At 35.6% G+C, this 16227-nt stretch overlaps 2 protein-coding genes across 8 annotated transcripts in view; both read left to right on the forward strand.

Annotated features, from left to right (window-relative positions):
- Positions 1-7625, forward strand: part of LOC107721788 (kelch-like protein 24) — an 18622-nt gene extending 10997 nt beyond the window's left edge. For both annotated transcript variants that reach the window (XM_016529953.1, XM_016529954.1), the window contains 3 exons: positions 4145-4333; positions 6675-6863; positions 6949-7625. In XM_016529953.1, the coding sequence (XP_016385439.1) occupies positions 4145-4333; positions 6675-6863; positions 6949-7149 (579 nt within the window). In that variant the 3' untranslated portion in view covers positions 7150-7625. The remainder of the gene's footprint in view (positions 1-4144; positions 4334-6674; positions 6864-6948) is intronic.
- Positions 7626-11752: 4127 nt separating this feature from the next.
- LOC107721785 (YEATS domain-containing protein 2-like) overlaps positions 11753-16227 on the forward strand; it is a 47715-nt gene continuing 43240 nt past the window's right edge. For 4 of the 6 annotated variants that reach the window (XM_016529946.1, XM_016529950.1, XM_016529949.1 and 1 more), the window contains exons 1-6: positions 11753-11931; positions 12099-12165; positions 12263-12380; positions 12457-12554; positions 12803-12895; positions 13684-13911. In XM_016529946.1, the coding sequence (XP_016385432.1) occupies positions 12281-12380; positions 12457-12554; positions 12803-12895; positions 13684-13911 (519 nt within the window). In that variant the 5' untranslated portion in view covers positions 11753-11931; positions 12099-12165; positions 12263-12280. The other 2 variants (XM_016529948.1, XM_016529947.1) reach the window with 2 other exon arrangements.

The following is a 16227-nucleotide window of genomic DNA, read 5'->3' on the forward strand; positions in this document are numbered from 1 at the left end:
TATCTATATATATATCTATATATATATATATATATATATATATATAGTATACATACAGTATATAGAATTTATATATAGATAGATAGATACTTTAAAAAATATATATATTATTTAAATATACTGTATATAATAAGTAGTATTTTTTATAATATATATACACATACACACATTTATATATACATTTATATATAAAACATCCTTAAAATAGGATTATCTGAAAAAAAATTCATGGGATATTAATATTAAGCAATTTTCAGGTAATATATTGTGATTTTGTTTTTTCTTACCTCATTGGCAATGGCAAATTGTTATTTTTTTGTTTGTTTTAAGAATATATGCGATTAAAATTTTGTGTGGTTTATGCTTCAAACAAGACAAAAACATTTTGGCAGTGGGTTAAGAGAAATAAACAAAACAAAAAAACAAGTTTTTAGAGAACAAAATTTTCCGTGTACAGATACAGTGTGTGTTTAGGGTTGTTATGATCAGATGTTTACAGCTCTAATCAGATTGTGCTGTTGCCATTTAACTGATAGTTTTGTAGAAATTAGCTGCCCCAATTATTGTGTGTTGTGTTTGTCTTATGCAGAAGCATGCTTCACTTCCTGTGAATTGTGTGTGGGTTTTTCACGTTTCATGTTTTGTTGTGATGGTCTTTTTGGTGTTTTATTTTGGGAGTTTGTGAATCTTTTAAACACATGCATTTTATTACACATGCAGGGGGTGTAACATTCTGCCTGCTTGGATGTAATGTTTTCTGTTCATACACATAGAGAGAAAGACACGCACAGAATGCTCTCTTGAGACTTTTTTCTTGGAAAACCGTTGTAATTCTCTCTTTTCCTCTGTGTGTGTGTGTGTGTGTGTGTGTGTGTGTGTGTGTGTGTGTGTCCGCCCAATGCCCATCCTGCTCTATAGTTGTTTACAGACACATTTGCTTGGTTTTCATGATGTTTGTAGCTCTTTAGAAGGAGGATTGAAATGAGTTTCCATTTTAAAGGAAATAGTTCACCCAAAAATAAAAGTTTTGTTAACATTTATTTACGTCCTCATGTTGTTCTGAACCTGTATGACGTTTTCTTCAGTGGAACACAATGACATGAGGGTGAGCAAATAATGCTGCAGAATTTGTATTTCAGTGAACTTTCCCTTTAAATGTTTTCATTCCATCTACCAGATTTTTTACCTTAGGAATTTTCTTTTATGCATTTTATTTAGTTTTGTGTGTGTGTGTGTGTGTGTGTGTGTGTGACACAAATTTGTATAATGACATAGGTATTACAACGAGAAGGTGATTTATGAGGACATTTTGAGTGTCCCCATATTTTAAATGGCTTATAAATAATTCAGAATGAGTTTTTATGAAAATCTAAAAATGCAGACAGATTCCTGTATATATGGTTTATGAGAACACAAATGTACAGTTTGTACAAATGTGCAGTAGAAAATACAGTTTGTACAGTATAAAAACCATTATGCCTATGGAGAGTCCCCGTAAACCACAAATGCAAGTGTGTGTGTGTGTGTGAATGAATGTTGTTTATGCCCATTTTTGCATGCCAAATGCATAACTAAGGTCAGGTCATGACCCTTTGAAAAATAAGTCTCTTTCCTTGACATTTCAGAAGAATCTCTTTAGTGTTTTGCTAAAACACATTCAGGGTAACAACTACAGTTTAAGCAAGATAACAGAATGATGAATGCTTGTACAGCTAGATGGTAGGAAATCATGTTTGATAGCATATATTACTTTATTTCATTCCATCTACCTGTATATCCATCCAACATTCTCTTATCTTGTTTGTGCAGCTCTGTATAAAATTACTTGGAAGTTTTAAGCGTGCAAAGACGGTGGGATTCAAATCCTGATCTGATTTTTTTATTTTTTTATTTTATTTTTACATTTTTTGTACCATGCGAAATTGCAACTTGAACTAGACCGTAATCACCATATATTTATCATGGAAGAAAAGGCACAATTGACATTTTATTATGGTTATGATGGGAACCTGTATGACGTTTTCTTCAGTGGAACACAATGACATGAGGGTGAGTAAATAATGCTGCAGAATTTGTATTTCAGTGAACTTTCCCTTTAAATGTTTTCATTCCAACTACCAGATTTTTTTACCTTAGGAATTTTCTTTTATGCATTTCATTTTGTGTGTGTGTGTGTGTGTGTGTGTGTGTGTGAGACACAAATTTGTATAATGACATGGGTATGACATGGGTATTACAACGAGAAGGTGATTTATGAGGACATTTTGAGTGTCCCCATATTTCAAAAGGTTTATAAATAATTCAGAATGAGTTTTTATGAAAACCTAAAAATGCAGAAAGTTTCCTGTAAGGGGTAGTAGGTTTAGGTGTAGGGTTGGTGTAGGGCAATAGAAAATATGGTTTGTACAGTAGAAAAACCATTACGCCTATGGAATGTCCCCACAATTCACAAAAACAAACCTGTGTGTGTGTTCTGGTATACATGGTTTATGAGAACAAAAATGTACAGTTTGTACAAATGTGCAGTAGAAAATAGTTTGTACAGTATAAAAACCATTATGCCTATGGAGAGTCCCCGTAAACCACAAATGCAAGTGTGTGTGTGTGTGTGTGTGTGAATGAATGTTGTTTATGCCCATTTTTGCATGCCAAATGCATAACGAAGGTCAGGTCGTGAAATGAGTCTCTTTCCTTGACATTTCAGAAGAATCTCTTTAGTGTTTTGCTAAAACACATTCAGGGTAACAACTACAGTTTAAGCAAGATAACAGAATGATGAATGCTTGTACAGCTAGATGGTAGGAAATCATGTTTGATAGCATATATTACTTTATTTCATTCCATCTACCTGTATATCCATCCAACATTCTCTTATCTTGTTTGTGCAGCTCTGTATAAAATTACTTGGAAGTTTTAAGCGTGCAAAGACGGTGGGATTCAAATCCTGATCTGATTTTTTTATTTTTTTATTTTATTTTTACATTTTTTGTACCATGCGAAATTGCAACTTGAACTAGACCGTAATCACCATATATTTATCATGGAAGAAAAGGCACAATTGACATTTTATTATGGATACAATTACTTTCCTTTTAATAAATAAGTATAAGGTTATGGATTTCATTTAAATGAATGCCATTTTAGTGCATTTCAGTGAAGACGGGCGTGACGGTTTAAATCATCAGGGAGAGTGAATAAGAGAACTTTAGCCTCTTAGGTCAGAGGTCATCTGTCTGTATGTGTCTTTGCGTTACACATGATCTTAGGCCTTAGGCAACGGCAATCTGTTGTTTCTCCTCTCTGTTGAACAGGTTTCCTGTTGAACAGCTTTAATGTGGGTCAGTGTCATTATGTTGTTATCGTGGCCCTTCCACACTTCCTCTGCTGTGTCAGTTTGAGGATAAAATTGAATGTGGAGAGGATACGAGGAGTGCTTGTCTTTAAACAGCTACAGAGAAACACCAGCCATGAGCTAGGGAAATGTGATGCTTATGTTTGATCTCTGTTATTAAACTGTCACTATTTATTGTTTTGGCAAAAGAATAATTTGCAGATTAATTTGACAATAAATTAAGTAAACATCAAAGGAATAGTTCACCCAAATATGAAAATTTGCTGAAATTTTCAGGCCATTTAGATGAGATGAGTTTGTTTCTTCATTGGAATAGATTTGGAGAAATTTAGCATTACACCTCTTGTTCACCAATGGATCCTCTGCAGTGAATGGGTGCCGTCAAAATAAGAGTTCAAACAGCTGATGAAAACATCACAGTAATTTACAAGTAATCCACACGACTCCAGTCTTTCTATTAATGTCTTGTGAAGTGAAAAACTGCATGTTTGTAAGAAAGAAATCCATCACCAAACTGTTGATTCTGGCTAAAATATGAGAACCCTATCCATAATATTGCTCTCTCCAGTGTAAAAGTCATCTTGTCTGAATCAGGAGAGAAATATGCACAGATCAATTACCATTTGCAAGATTGCCTTTTTCAAATTGCAAATAAAACTTATACAATTTAATTGTATTTTTTGTGTGCGTGTATTTTCTCTAAAAATGTATACAGTTTTCTTTTAGTGTAGGATTATCTAAATGTATTCATTTCAATAGCTAGGTGAACATATCTGTGTATGTATCCTGCAGGTGTATGCAGTTGGAGGTTATGATGGGCAGACTTGTCTCAGTAACGTGGAGGTGTATGACTCCTTCTCCAACCGCTGGACTGAGGTGGCCCCCATGAAAGAAGCCGTCTCCTGCCCAGCGGTCACAAGCTGTGCGGGAAAACTTTTCGTCATTGGAGGAGAACCTTATGAAAACAGCTGCTCCAGTAAGGTGAGTGAGAAACCATGCTAAAATACTCAATACAAACACACAATATAAAATTAGGCAGAGCTCATCTACAAACCTAAAAGGTCTTTCTCCTTCACCTAAAACACTGGTAATGCAGTTTAGGCCTGGTGACTTTTCAGTGCTGACAGACCCTTCCAATAGTGCTAAAAAGTAGGTGTGTTTGGGTAAAAAAAAAAAGATTTTTGTTTATGAGAACAGACATACCTGTGGCCTTTTAACAAATAAAAACTTTTTTTTTTACATTTTTTTTTTTTTGTCTTTGGCTCGGCAAATGTAGTCGCATCCCATATTTCCTTAAACCTGTCCATCTGATACATGTAATAACCACACGTTCAACTTCAGTAAGTCTAAATGATACTGTCATCTGATTTTCCTGTTCGATATGATGCCTTCATGGTTGCAAATAGACCATAACCAGTGCAGCAGAGAGTTAAACCAACCTGTCACGCCGACTCTGCTCTGAACCCCAGTGAGTGGCGTGTTTGGACTAGGCTGAACTGGTTTGCTGGTAAAGCTGTTCTCCCAGCCTGACTAGCTGAATCCTGCACCAAGACCAGCTAACAGACCAGCCTGGCTGGGAGACAATTTTGACTAGTTTCATATGGATTTGTCACTTGAGTTTTGTTTTGGTTTATGGTTAGGATGCTTTTTTAGAAGATAGCTGAAGATAGCTAAACAGCCAGCGAAGCAGCTCACTAGGGTTTGTCATAATGTTTGTATCTTATATTTGACTAATTTTCATTTTAATTTGATTTTTTTCTCATATACGATAGATTTTGTAATGTTTAAAAAATGTTATTATCATAAATACTGCAAAAATAGTAATATTTTGAAATATTATTGACCTTTAAAATAACTATTTTCTGTTTTAATATATTTTAAAATATAATTTATTCAGTTGGTGGCAAACCTGAATTTTCAGCATCATTACTCCAGTCTTTAGTGTCTCATGATCCTTCAGAAATAATTCTAATATACTGATTTGCTGTTCAAGAAACACTTATTATTACTATTATCAATGTTGAAAACAGTTGTGCTGCTTAATACATTTGTGAAACCGTAATTTGTTTAAGGATTCTTTGATATGTGTATGAGATTTGTGTATGAGAGGGGTCCTGCTGAACTCACCTGTAATGTGCCTCATGAAACCCCTAAAATGTGGGCATCTTTTTGAACAGAAAGGCTGCTAACGGCAGATGGGGAGTTGAATGTGTGTGTTTGTGCAGGTGGACTATAACCTAGTGGACAGGTGGGCCTGTGTGCTGAGCTTTTTGTCCTCAGACACTGCTGCCATCTCGGGTAACATCTCACATGGGTTTCTCTCATTGAATTTCCAGTGCTCAGATTACTGCAGTCTTTACTTGCCATCTGGAGCAGAAAGAGAAAGAGAAAGAAAGAGAAAAACATGAAAGGGAAGGATCTGATATAGTTTTATACAAAGCTCTCTTATACAAAATGTTGCATGTTCTTCCATATAAGTGCTGCATCTGTCATCTGAGAATTTGCAAATGGTGTCTCTTCAACAATATATCTTTAATCTCTGTCAGTGTGCGTGTCTTCAGTGACATTCATATTGTCAATCTTTCTTAAATCTATACATCAGCCAGCATAGAGAAAGATTGTTTACACTAAAAAGTGCAAATATTAGATTTAGTTTGTTCTGGTTTTTCGCCTGCAGGCCCTGTTCTCTGCTTTTAGCTTATTAAATAGGACATTGTGCAGATGACTAAGAGGAATTTACAAAGAGATTATGACAATGGTATTTGATCACCGTTATAATGCCTGTATATTCATGTTAAAAAAGTAAAGGAATGTTTGTGTTTAATTTCTGTGTATACACACATAAAGTGTCAAAGTTACGAATAAACAAGCAAATAAATAAATAAATAAATAAAGTTCATAAGCTGAAAAGAAAGACCCAGTGCTGTTATTCTTAACTGATACTATTAAAATCTCTCTTTTTTTCTTTTTGTTACTCAAAACTGAAATAACATGAAGTAGAAATATTAAATGAAGAACTTTAAACTTTGCCTTGGCAGCTAACTGAAATAAGTTCTAAATAAGTGCTAAAATGACTGAAACAAAACAAAAACTAGTCTGGAAAAAAATATGATCAAATGACAAAAGTATATACAAAATTACTAAAACTAATATTAAAATGAAAAATTTAAATAAACACTAATTCAGAATATTACAATAATGGTATATAGACGATACAAAAATAACTAACTAATGATAAAATAATGAAATGAAATGGTTTATATAGTTTAGAATTTTAAGGCTGTTCAAGATTATAAAACAACCTTTCTCCGTTGTGTTTCAGGTCCAGTGTTATGACCCAGAGTCAGACAGCTGGCAGCTGAAGGCATGTATTCCCATCACCAAACCCAATATCTCTGCCGTTTCTCTCAATCACCTCATCTACGTATGTGGTGGCCTCACCAAGTCCATCTACTGCTACGATCCTTCACAGGACCACTGGATGCATGTGGGCCACACCTTCAGCAGACAGGTACCTGAAGCCTAGTGAAAACCTCAAAGTTCCTGTCATTTTGTCCCATATACTGATTATATTATTGCATATTTTGTTTGGTTAGGAGAGTTGCGGTATGTCAGTTTGCAATGGAAAGATCTACATCCTGGGTGGACGGGGAGAAAATGGCGAAGCCTCTGACAACATCGTGTGCTACGACCCGGCCTCTGGCATCATCACATGCACGGCTGCTATGCCTCGTCCCATTTCCTACCATGGCTGTGTTACCATACACCGTTTCAGCGAAAAACAACACAAACCCTGAAAGCATCTGCAAACGCACATGCAAACTGTCCCAAACATGGAGCTGTAGACTCTTACATGCATATTAAAAATACAGTAAAATCATCTAAACGACTTTGCAACACATATATTGAGTGATAAATGATATTTTCTATCACTTATACAGTTAACAGACATATACATCTACTTGCACTATAGGTGTAGCACAATGTTTAACTGCTACAGTTGATTTCATCATCATACCAAAGCTGTTATTATCTGTGAGGCGGCAGTTCCCTGTCATGTCATTTTTTTGGAACAAGGAAGCATGCGAATCGTAACCTTCCTCATAACTGAAATGCATTTAGAGAATGTGTCTAATCTGATGGAGTAATCGCATAGATGCTGTGATGGTGCCAACAGTCTTGTATTGATAAAAAGACTCCACAAATGCTCACTTCCTGTACTCGTTTGCATTATTTTCTAAGATTTTTATATTTTACGTTTTTATTTTTAAATGTGCATTTGTTTTTGCCTTTAACTTTTTTTTTTTTTTCTTCCTATGTTATTTTGTTTGGTAGCATTACTCTTGCATTTTGACAATGATTGTAAAGTCTGCAGACAGAAACTTTTTTAAGGCTCAGTCTTGGGGTGATTTTAATGTGCTATTTACTCTTTTTACATCATATTATGCTTCTTAGCTTATTAAGTAAAAGAAAGCACTTAAATACTCAATCAGACATGCTGTATGAGGTTTTCATAACGAGGTTTTAGCGTTCTAAGCATTTGAAAACCTAAACCACGCACCTCAGTGATTGACAGCTCTGATTTTGGTCAATGAATTGTTACGTCAGGTTCTTAAAGGTTCTTGATGAACCGTACAGCTGTGAAACTGATTTTTTTCTCCTGTGTATCATATCTGTATTTAGGTGTCTCCTTATCTTTAGTGTGACAACCAAGACGTGCCTTTCTGATCTTTTTTTTATCAGAGCCCCAATCATGCGCTTGTATGTACTACTGTTAGTAATATATCTCAATGTAAATACATTCTACTCTTATGTGTTATTTCATGTTGTGCTTGCTAAACAATCTCGTAGCTGTAGATAGCATCTGAATTTTTTGAGTTGGACTGCCGGAAATTCTTGTGTTTGCGTGTATGGTTGTGCATAGTCAAATTACACTAACCTGGAACTGTTTTCATGTTTAGCAGTAAGATAACTGCAGTCTCTGCTCTAGTACTTATCTGTACTGGAAATAGACATTTGCCTGTCAGAATCATTTTCTGCAATTCATCTGAACGTGTCAGGCAGGATGCTGGCAGCTAGTTTACCCAGAGCACTGCGTCTCCTGCATTTCTGCCTGCTCAAGATATAAGTGTGTTTGTATATACTTTATGTATTTTCATATACATAATGTTGATTTGCCCTTCGATCATTTTGATTATTAACAGCTGTACTGTTCTGAACTTTTTGTAAATGTTATTTTGCCAACATACTGTATGTTCTATTATACTACTGTATGTATTTTTTTTTTATATTTGACAGTTTCTCAAACCCAGCTATATATTGTGTTCGTCTGGGTTAGATGTGGTGTTTTGTAGGATTGTATAGACACTGATGGTCCAAGCACTGAGTTGACTTTCAACTCATTCATAAGTACAACCTGGTATTTTTGTTGCAATAGAAACTCCTAAAAATGCAGTTTCGAACCATTTCATTTCAGTGGAATGAAACTTTAGCTGTAATTGAGCCAGAGTCCAAAACATAAGAAATATTGGACATTTTTCAAATATAACCATAATAATAAACCTTACTTTGTAAAACTCCAAAAGTGCCTCAATAAAAAAAAAAAGTTAATTTGTAATGATTTATGTTGTCATTTCATGTAACTGTTCATCAGAATAACTTGAAGCATGGAGAATGTGTTTGTACAACCCTTGTCATTTTTGTAGTTTGCGGAAACAGGCATTCCTTGGAGTATCTATGCATTATTCAAGATTCTATGGAAATTCTTCAAAAGGAAAACAAAGCTATATTCCTCATACTTTGGTGGAGATATGTCAGATTGTAATGAAACATAATCCTACTCACAATTAAAAAAAAAAAATTGTTTCCCCATTCTTAGCGATTGTCCAAGCTCTTCACTGTAATAAGTATAAAAGCAACTACATATGTTACAGTTTACAGGAAGTTCTGAATTACAAACTGAATTAATTGAAATGTTTGAGTTCCCAGCATGGATTGAAATATGAATTATGTGGTTACAATAAGGATTATTGTTTAGCTGTTTGCTGACTTTAAACTTTTCTTGTTGTTGTGTATATAAAACTATACCTGTATATCTTTGCTTTAAAGATGATTTATAGAAACAAAGATAGCATATATTAAGTGTCCTATAAAACAAATATGGCTACAAAAGAAAAATGAAAATGTACTGAACACAAAATATGTATTCGCCTTGATGAATTAGGCATTTAGCATTTAATGAACTTTCATTGTGTTCAAGTGTATATTGTTTTATTATTATTATTATTATTAATTTTTTGTCTTGTCTGAGGTTCAGAGTTTTTTTTTTTAATTACTCAAGTAATTCTATAACCATTTGTGAACCCATTGTGAGCTCATATCTTACCCAGATAATACCTGGCAATTGTTAAATTCATTAGCGCTGGAGCCATGACCATCTTTACAACTGGTCAAGATTTTTAAATTCAGTTCAAACTGTTCGTCCTGTACTTGTACATGTTTCAGCCCATGCCTACAGGCCCAGACTTTTAGCATTTTCTGTGTTAATTTTGAGGGGAAATCTGCAGAATGTATTTAAATGTTGTACAAATCTTTTAACAGAGCGGAGAGTACTATGTTAATGGTAGCTGAAGGCATTTTCAAATGAACCAAAATAATATATTTTTAAAATCAGTATTCAGTTGACTCCTTTTTAAAGGTGACCTCTAAAACCTTATTATTTTCTTTAAGCATAAGCAAAAGGACAGAACAGAAAAGAAAGACCTTCCCTTGAGCGCTGATTCCTCTCAAGGTGTCTTGGCACTGTTGCTTTGTGATTGTAGGTTCATACCTGAGGCAATGTTTCATGACAGTTGCAACTGTTAAAAGTGCCTTTGGCTTTGTAAAATCTGATTCTAGCTAAATGAAATTTTGCTCTGGCATGACAAATTAAACTTACTGAGAAGTTTCCTTTATGAATGGAAATATGGGATAAGAAGCAACAAGCATGATGAAAATATTAATTCCTGTAATGTTCATTATTAGTCAAAGCGGAGGCCCTCAGGTGATGAAGGCCGAAGTGTTGACATGTAAAGAGCTGCTTGGAACGGATGACTTAGGCACTATTTTAAGAGAAAAGAAAAAGATACAAGTAGTCATGATTGTGAAACTGCAAATACAAAAAAAAGTGGACATAATATGAAAAATATGAAAAATGTTTCTTAACATGTAGGTGTATCATGACTTTTTTTTAATCATGGTACACAACAGTGTTATTTTAGTAACACTGAGATACTATTAAAAATGTTATTAATATTTTGAATCAGTTTTAATTTTTTCCATTTTCCATTTTCATTTTCATTTTAAGTTTTAGTCATTTTGTTGTGGCTTTTTTTCATTTTTAGTAGTTTGTTGTTGGTTTGTGGTTTTTTTAATATATGACTATATAGTTTTTATTCATTTAATTTCAGTTTTAGTTTGAGTTATTTTAGCACATCAAGTTTAAATGAGAAATGCTGCAATATACAACAATATACAACTGCTATCTACCTTCACTATACTGCAGTACTGCCACAGTCATTTTTATAAGTAGTTGCCAAAAAATTAAAATGTATTTAATGCCAGAGTAGTACATATGTGCCTTTTGCTTTTTAAACATGCCTGAGCAGAATTACGTACACTTCTGACTTCATGGTGAGATGTTGCTGTAAATGTGGTTTTCAGCGCCACTCTTTGGTCTGGCTCAGATATAGCATGGCCTAACTCAGTGAATTCGGTTCAAAATTTCCATCTATTTTCTAGCATATACTGTCTCCTTGCAGACTATAATTTTAAGAAATGCACTATTGGGACTACATGTAAATAGAACATAGTTTATTTGCTCCTGGCAGATCCTTGAGATGAACTGAAAGCCTAAATGCGTGATGTTAAGCGGCAGGTAGGCAGTGTGTGCGTTGAACTAATGTGAGACTGAAATCTGAGGCAAATATTTGCAAAATAGATCATTTGAAAAATATAATATATAATGTTTTAATATAATATTTTAGTTCTCTGCTCAGGGGTTTTCAATCTTTTAGATGTCACAGACCTCCAAACATGGTGATTCTCAACCATAATTTAAAAGTTAATCTATATTGTTTGAGTTAATAAAGACCCAATTTATATTGTGAAAAATTAATAATAATAATAATAAATATAAATTTCTATTAAGTTACATCATTACATTTGTTTCCTATTCATTAAAGTACTGTTAGATTTATTTATTTATTTATATTTGTTGTATTACTTATTAACTGTTTTCCTCTAAATATTTCCACGGACCCACTGGAGGCCCCTGGATCCCAGCTTGAAACCCCCTGATCCAGCTAATTTAGGCCGCGCGCTCGCTGCGCTCTTTCCTGAGCGGGAACGCGCCCTGCACGAGTTCGTGTGTCCGCGCGAGACTTTCGTGTGCGCGAGACCAACCCAAGCTAACGGCTAAACACCTCACCTTTAAACATCTCACCAGCAAATTCGGCGTACGTTTAACGTGTAAATAAACACACCGACCACTTTTGTGCGTGTTTACGTCACGTTTTGCGCAGTTTAGAAAAGCGTCAGTGGTGAGAGTTTTACAATAACTGCTTAAAAAGCTGTTGTTTTGTTTAGCGTGGTCTGTATGTCAGATTAGCTGCGTCTTCTTTCAGTTTTTAGTTATTTTGAAACCTCTGCAACAACTAATAGCAGTTTGTCATGGAAATATAATGACACTTGTATGCTCATATACTAGGGCTGTGTCTCAAAATCTAGCAAGCTGCCTACCTAGGACGCACTTTTAGAACATTATAAGCAAGCAGGTAACTTAAGCAGCTAACTACGTTTTGAGACTCAGCCTTTGTGTGCCTATATAAGTTTGTTGTTGTTTATGTGGCATGTTGTGTACTTTGTCTACAGTCCAGCCAATGAGTGATCATGTCTGGGGTGAAAAGGAAAATAGAGGACAAAGATCCTGACTATGAGGACATCACTCAAGTGCAGGAGAGCAAGAGGAGTAAAGTGGTGGAGCAGAATGGTAAGATTAGGTTCCTAACAGTGATGTAGAGTATTACACAAGTAGTTTTTTAATATGCTTGTTTGATTTTTACCAGCCTGTGAAGCTGCTGTGCAGAAGATTGAAGCGATCATCAAGGATCAGTTTTCTCTGGAGATGAAGAGTAAAGAGCATGAGATCGAGGTCATCGGGCAGGTAATCGTCTGTCCAATACTCACTTTATTTAAGGACTAGCGGTGCTTTGTTAGTCCAGAAGTACTTTAATCGTGGTGTAACAAGTCCTAAGAGTCTGTATTTAATTTCAGTTATGGGTACAGTGTCAACATTTAATTTAAAAGTCAAAGTATCTTGCCTAAAACATACTTGAGACAAAGTAAAGTCCTAAAGCTGTAATACACTACATAACTTAACAAATCTGAATTATTATCGGGGGTTTTTTTCAGAGGCTGAATGAGGCCCGGAGAATGATGGACAAGCTCAGAGCGTGCATTGTCGCAAACTACTATGCCAATGCAGGCCAGCCTAAAGTCCCTGAGGTAATCTATAGAGATTAGATGCACTGATACATTTGATCTATGATCTATGAGGTTGTTAATCAATGGCATATGCTTTTGTTGAAGTCATCAGTCAATATTATTTTAACTTATCATGTTCAACAGGAGAAAAAAAAATACATTACCCATGATTCTGCAAAAAAAACCAAAAATCTACACCAATCACCAAATCATACTAAAAGAACTCTTCATCGCTTTAACTCTGTCACTTTTTTTCACTTTATCGTGTGCCCACTCCCATGATACACTGAGAATTTTCAGTTATATATATATATAACTATTAATTGAAAAGTTATAATTATATACTTCTCCATTATTTGTAATTTGAGTAAATCATTAAATCATGCTTCATGGGAGTGTAGTAGTTCTTTCTAATTAAATTATTAAATTATTATTTAATAATTTAATTATCTAATTAAAGTCGTTAAGTACACAATCTTGTGCATTTGTATTTTTGCTTCAAATAAAAGTTTGTAATGTTGTGATTCACCTTGTAGCTGGTTGGTTTGGTTCATAACTTATAACTCTAAAACAAAGACTTTTTTAATATCTCTATGGGATTTGAATGAATGGAAAAAATACTTCTGGAACCAAGGTTGCTGAAAAGTGGGCCAACAATGTTGCGCTTAATATATGTAAAAAACAACAAACTTTTGGTTTTGCTCATTCTGCATGAACATACAACATACATCCAGTTTTGTTGCTGCTTTGTAGAATTGTCTTCTGACTCTAAGCCCAAACAGTTGATTACTGACTTAATTTGCTTCCAGGCCTCTAAGAGTGACCCATCTGTGCTGAACCACCCTGCCATAAAACGCTTCTTGGATTCCCCCTCCCGCTCCTCGTCTCCACTGAACCAGAATTCAGAGACGCCTTCACAGGTCCAGTCTGAGACCGAATCCCTCAGCCAACATGGGGAGGCTGGGGAGAGGGAGACGGACAGTGGGAGAGAGGATGGCGCTCCACGTGAACGACGACCCGGCAGGAACACAGGAAATGTTAGTGGCCCACACAATGTCAAAACATTTAATAGGTTTTTAAGATGTAGTAATAGTACTGCAAAACCTGATTGAATTAGTAGTAAAATAATTAAACTGCAAGAGGTTGCGTTACAGTAGTTTGACCATGGTTAAAGGAATAGTTCAGTCTAAAATGAAAATTTACTGAAAATGTGCTCACCTTTAGGCTATCCAAGCTGAAGATGAGTTTGTTTCTCCATCGGAACATATTTGTTGAAGTTTAGCATTACATGACTTGCTCACCAATTGATCCTCTGCAGTGAATGGGTGCCGTCAGTCAGAGTGAGAGTTCAGACAGCTGATAAAACATCACAGTAATCCATATGAGTCCAGTCCATTAATTAATGCCTTTTAGGGCTGCACGATTAATCGAAATTAAATCACAAAGGCGATAAATCACGATTAGGCAGAAGCTGCGATTGTCATGCGTATCTTTCAGTGAAGCACGGTTCTGTGATCAGCAGTAAATCTCCATCCGAAGGCCAGAGGGCGCTCTCGTGCTGAAATCGTGACAATCACATTCGATTAATCGTGCGATTAATGGTCATACTACTGTAACGCAACACGCAGCCTTTTAAAGTAAAAAGCTGCGTGTTGCCTGAATCAGGAGAGAAATATGCACAGATCAAAACTGTTTACAAGTGAAAACAGTACAAAACAGTTCTAAACAAACATGTGGGTGGATTTTTGATGTGAGAGAACAACAGAGGATTGATTTTTTCACTGGAGAAAGCACTCGTGATTTGGCAGAATCGACAATTTAAAGGAAAAAACTTCTTAATGGATTTGTTCATTACAAACACACAGCTTTTCACGCAAGTGATGTAATTCAAAATTTAAAGGGATGGTTCACCCAAAAATGAAAATTACCCCATGATTTGCTCACCCTCCAGCCATCCTAGGTGTATATGACTTTCTTCTTTCAGATGAATACAATAGGAGTTATATAAAAAAATGTTCTTCCAAGCTTTATACTGGCAGTGAATGGTGGTCAAGATTTTGAAGCCCAGAAAGTGTGTCCATCCATCCATCATAAAAAGTACTCCACACGCCTCCGGGGTGTTAATAAAGGCCTTCTGAAGTGAATCGATGCGTTTGTGTAAGAAAAATATCTGTATTTAAAACTTTATAAACCATAATCCCCTGCCTAACTGTCGTATGTGCGCTCACGAGAGAGTGGCGTTCCAGTGGATGATGTAGGATGTAGGCGTAGTGTAAGCTCCAGTGAGAATATGCGTCTTGCGAGAACCAAGTTTTGTTTACAGCAAAGGAAAACCAGTCTCCTCTTTGCTTATATTGAAATCCTCCAACATTTTTCTTTACAAATCCTCATTTTGTACTTCTAATTCATGACCGGTGTTTTGTTTTGCCCTCTCCTCTGTGCTTCCGCGTTCCTACGTCATCCGCTGGAACGCCACTCTCTCGTGAATGCACATACGACAGTTAGCGGAAACTAGAGATTACGGTTTATAAAGTTTTAAATATGGATATTTTTCTTACACAAATGCATCGATTCACTTCAGAAGGCCTTTATTAACCCCCCAGAGCCGTGTGGAGTACCTTTTATGATGGATGAATGCACTTTATTTTGCTCCAAATCTCGACCATCATTCACTGCCATTATAAAGCTTGGAAGAGCCAGGACATTTTTTATGTAACTCTGATTGCGATGCGTTTGTGTAAGAAAAATATCTGTATTTAAAACTTTATAAACCATAATCCCCTGCCTAACTGTCGTATGTGCGCTCACGAGAGAGTGGCGTTCCAGTGGATGATGTAGGATGTAGGTGTAGTGTAAGCTCCAGTGAGAATATGCGTCTTGCGAGAACCAAGTTTTGTTTACAGAAAAGGAAAACCAGTCTCCTCTTTGCTTATATTGAAATCCTCCAACATTTTTCTTTACAAATCCTCATTTTGTACTTCTAATTCATGACCGGTGTTTTGTTTTGCCCTCTCCTCTGTGCTTCCGCGTTCCTACGTCATCCGCTGGAACGCCACTCTCTCGTGAATGCACATACGACAGTTAGCGGAAACTAGAGATTACGGTTTATAAAGTTTTAAATATGGATATTTTTCTTACACAAATGCATCGATTCACTTCAGAAGGCCTTTATTAACCCCCCAGAGCCGTGTGGAGTACCTTTTATGATGGATGAATGCACTTTATTTTGCTCCAAATCTCGACCATCATTCACTGCCATTATAAAGCTTGGAAGAGCCAGGACATTTTTTATGTAACTCTGATTGTATTCGTCTGAAAGAAGAAAGTCATATACACTAGGATGGCTTGAAGGT

The sequence above is a fragment of the Sinocyclocheilus rhinocerous genome, unplaced genomic scaffold (genome assembly GCF_001515625.1).
Source record: "Sinocyclocheilus rhinocerous isolate Xijiao unplaced genomic scaffold, SAMN03320098_v1.1 scaffold1112, whole genome shotgun sequence".
In the NCBI taxonomy this organism is placed as follows: Eukaryota; Metazoa; Chordata; class Actinopteri; order Cypriniformes; family Cyprinidae; genus Sinocyclocheilus; species Sinocyclocheilus rhinocerous.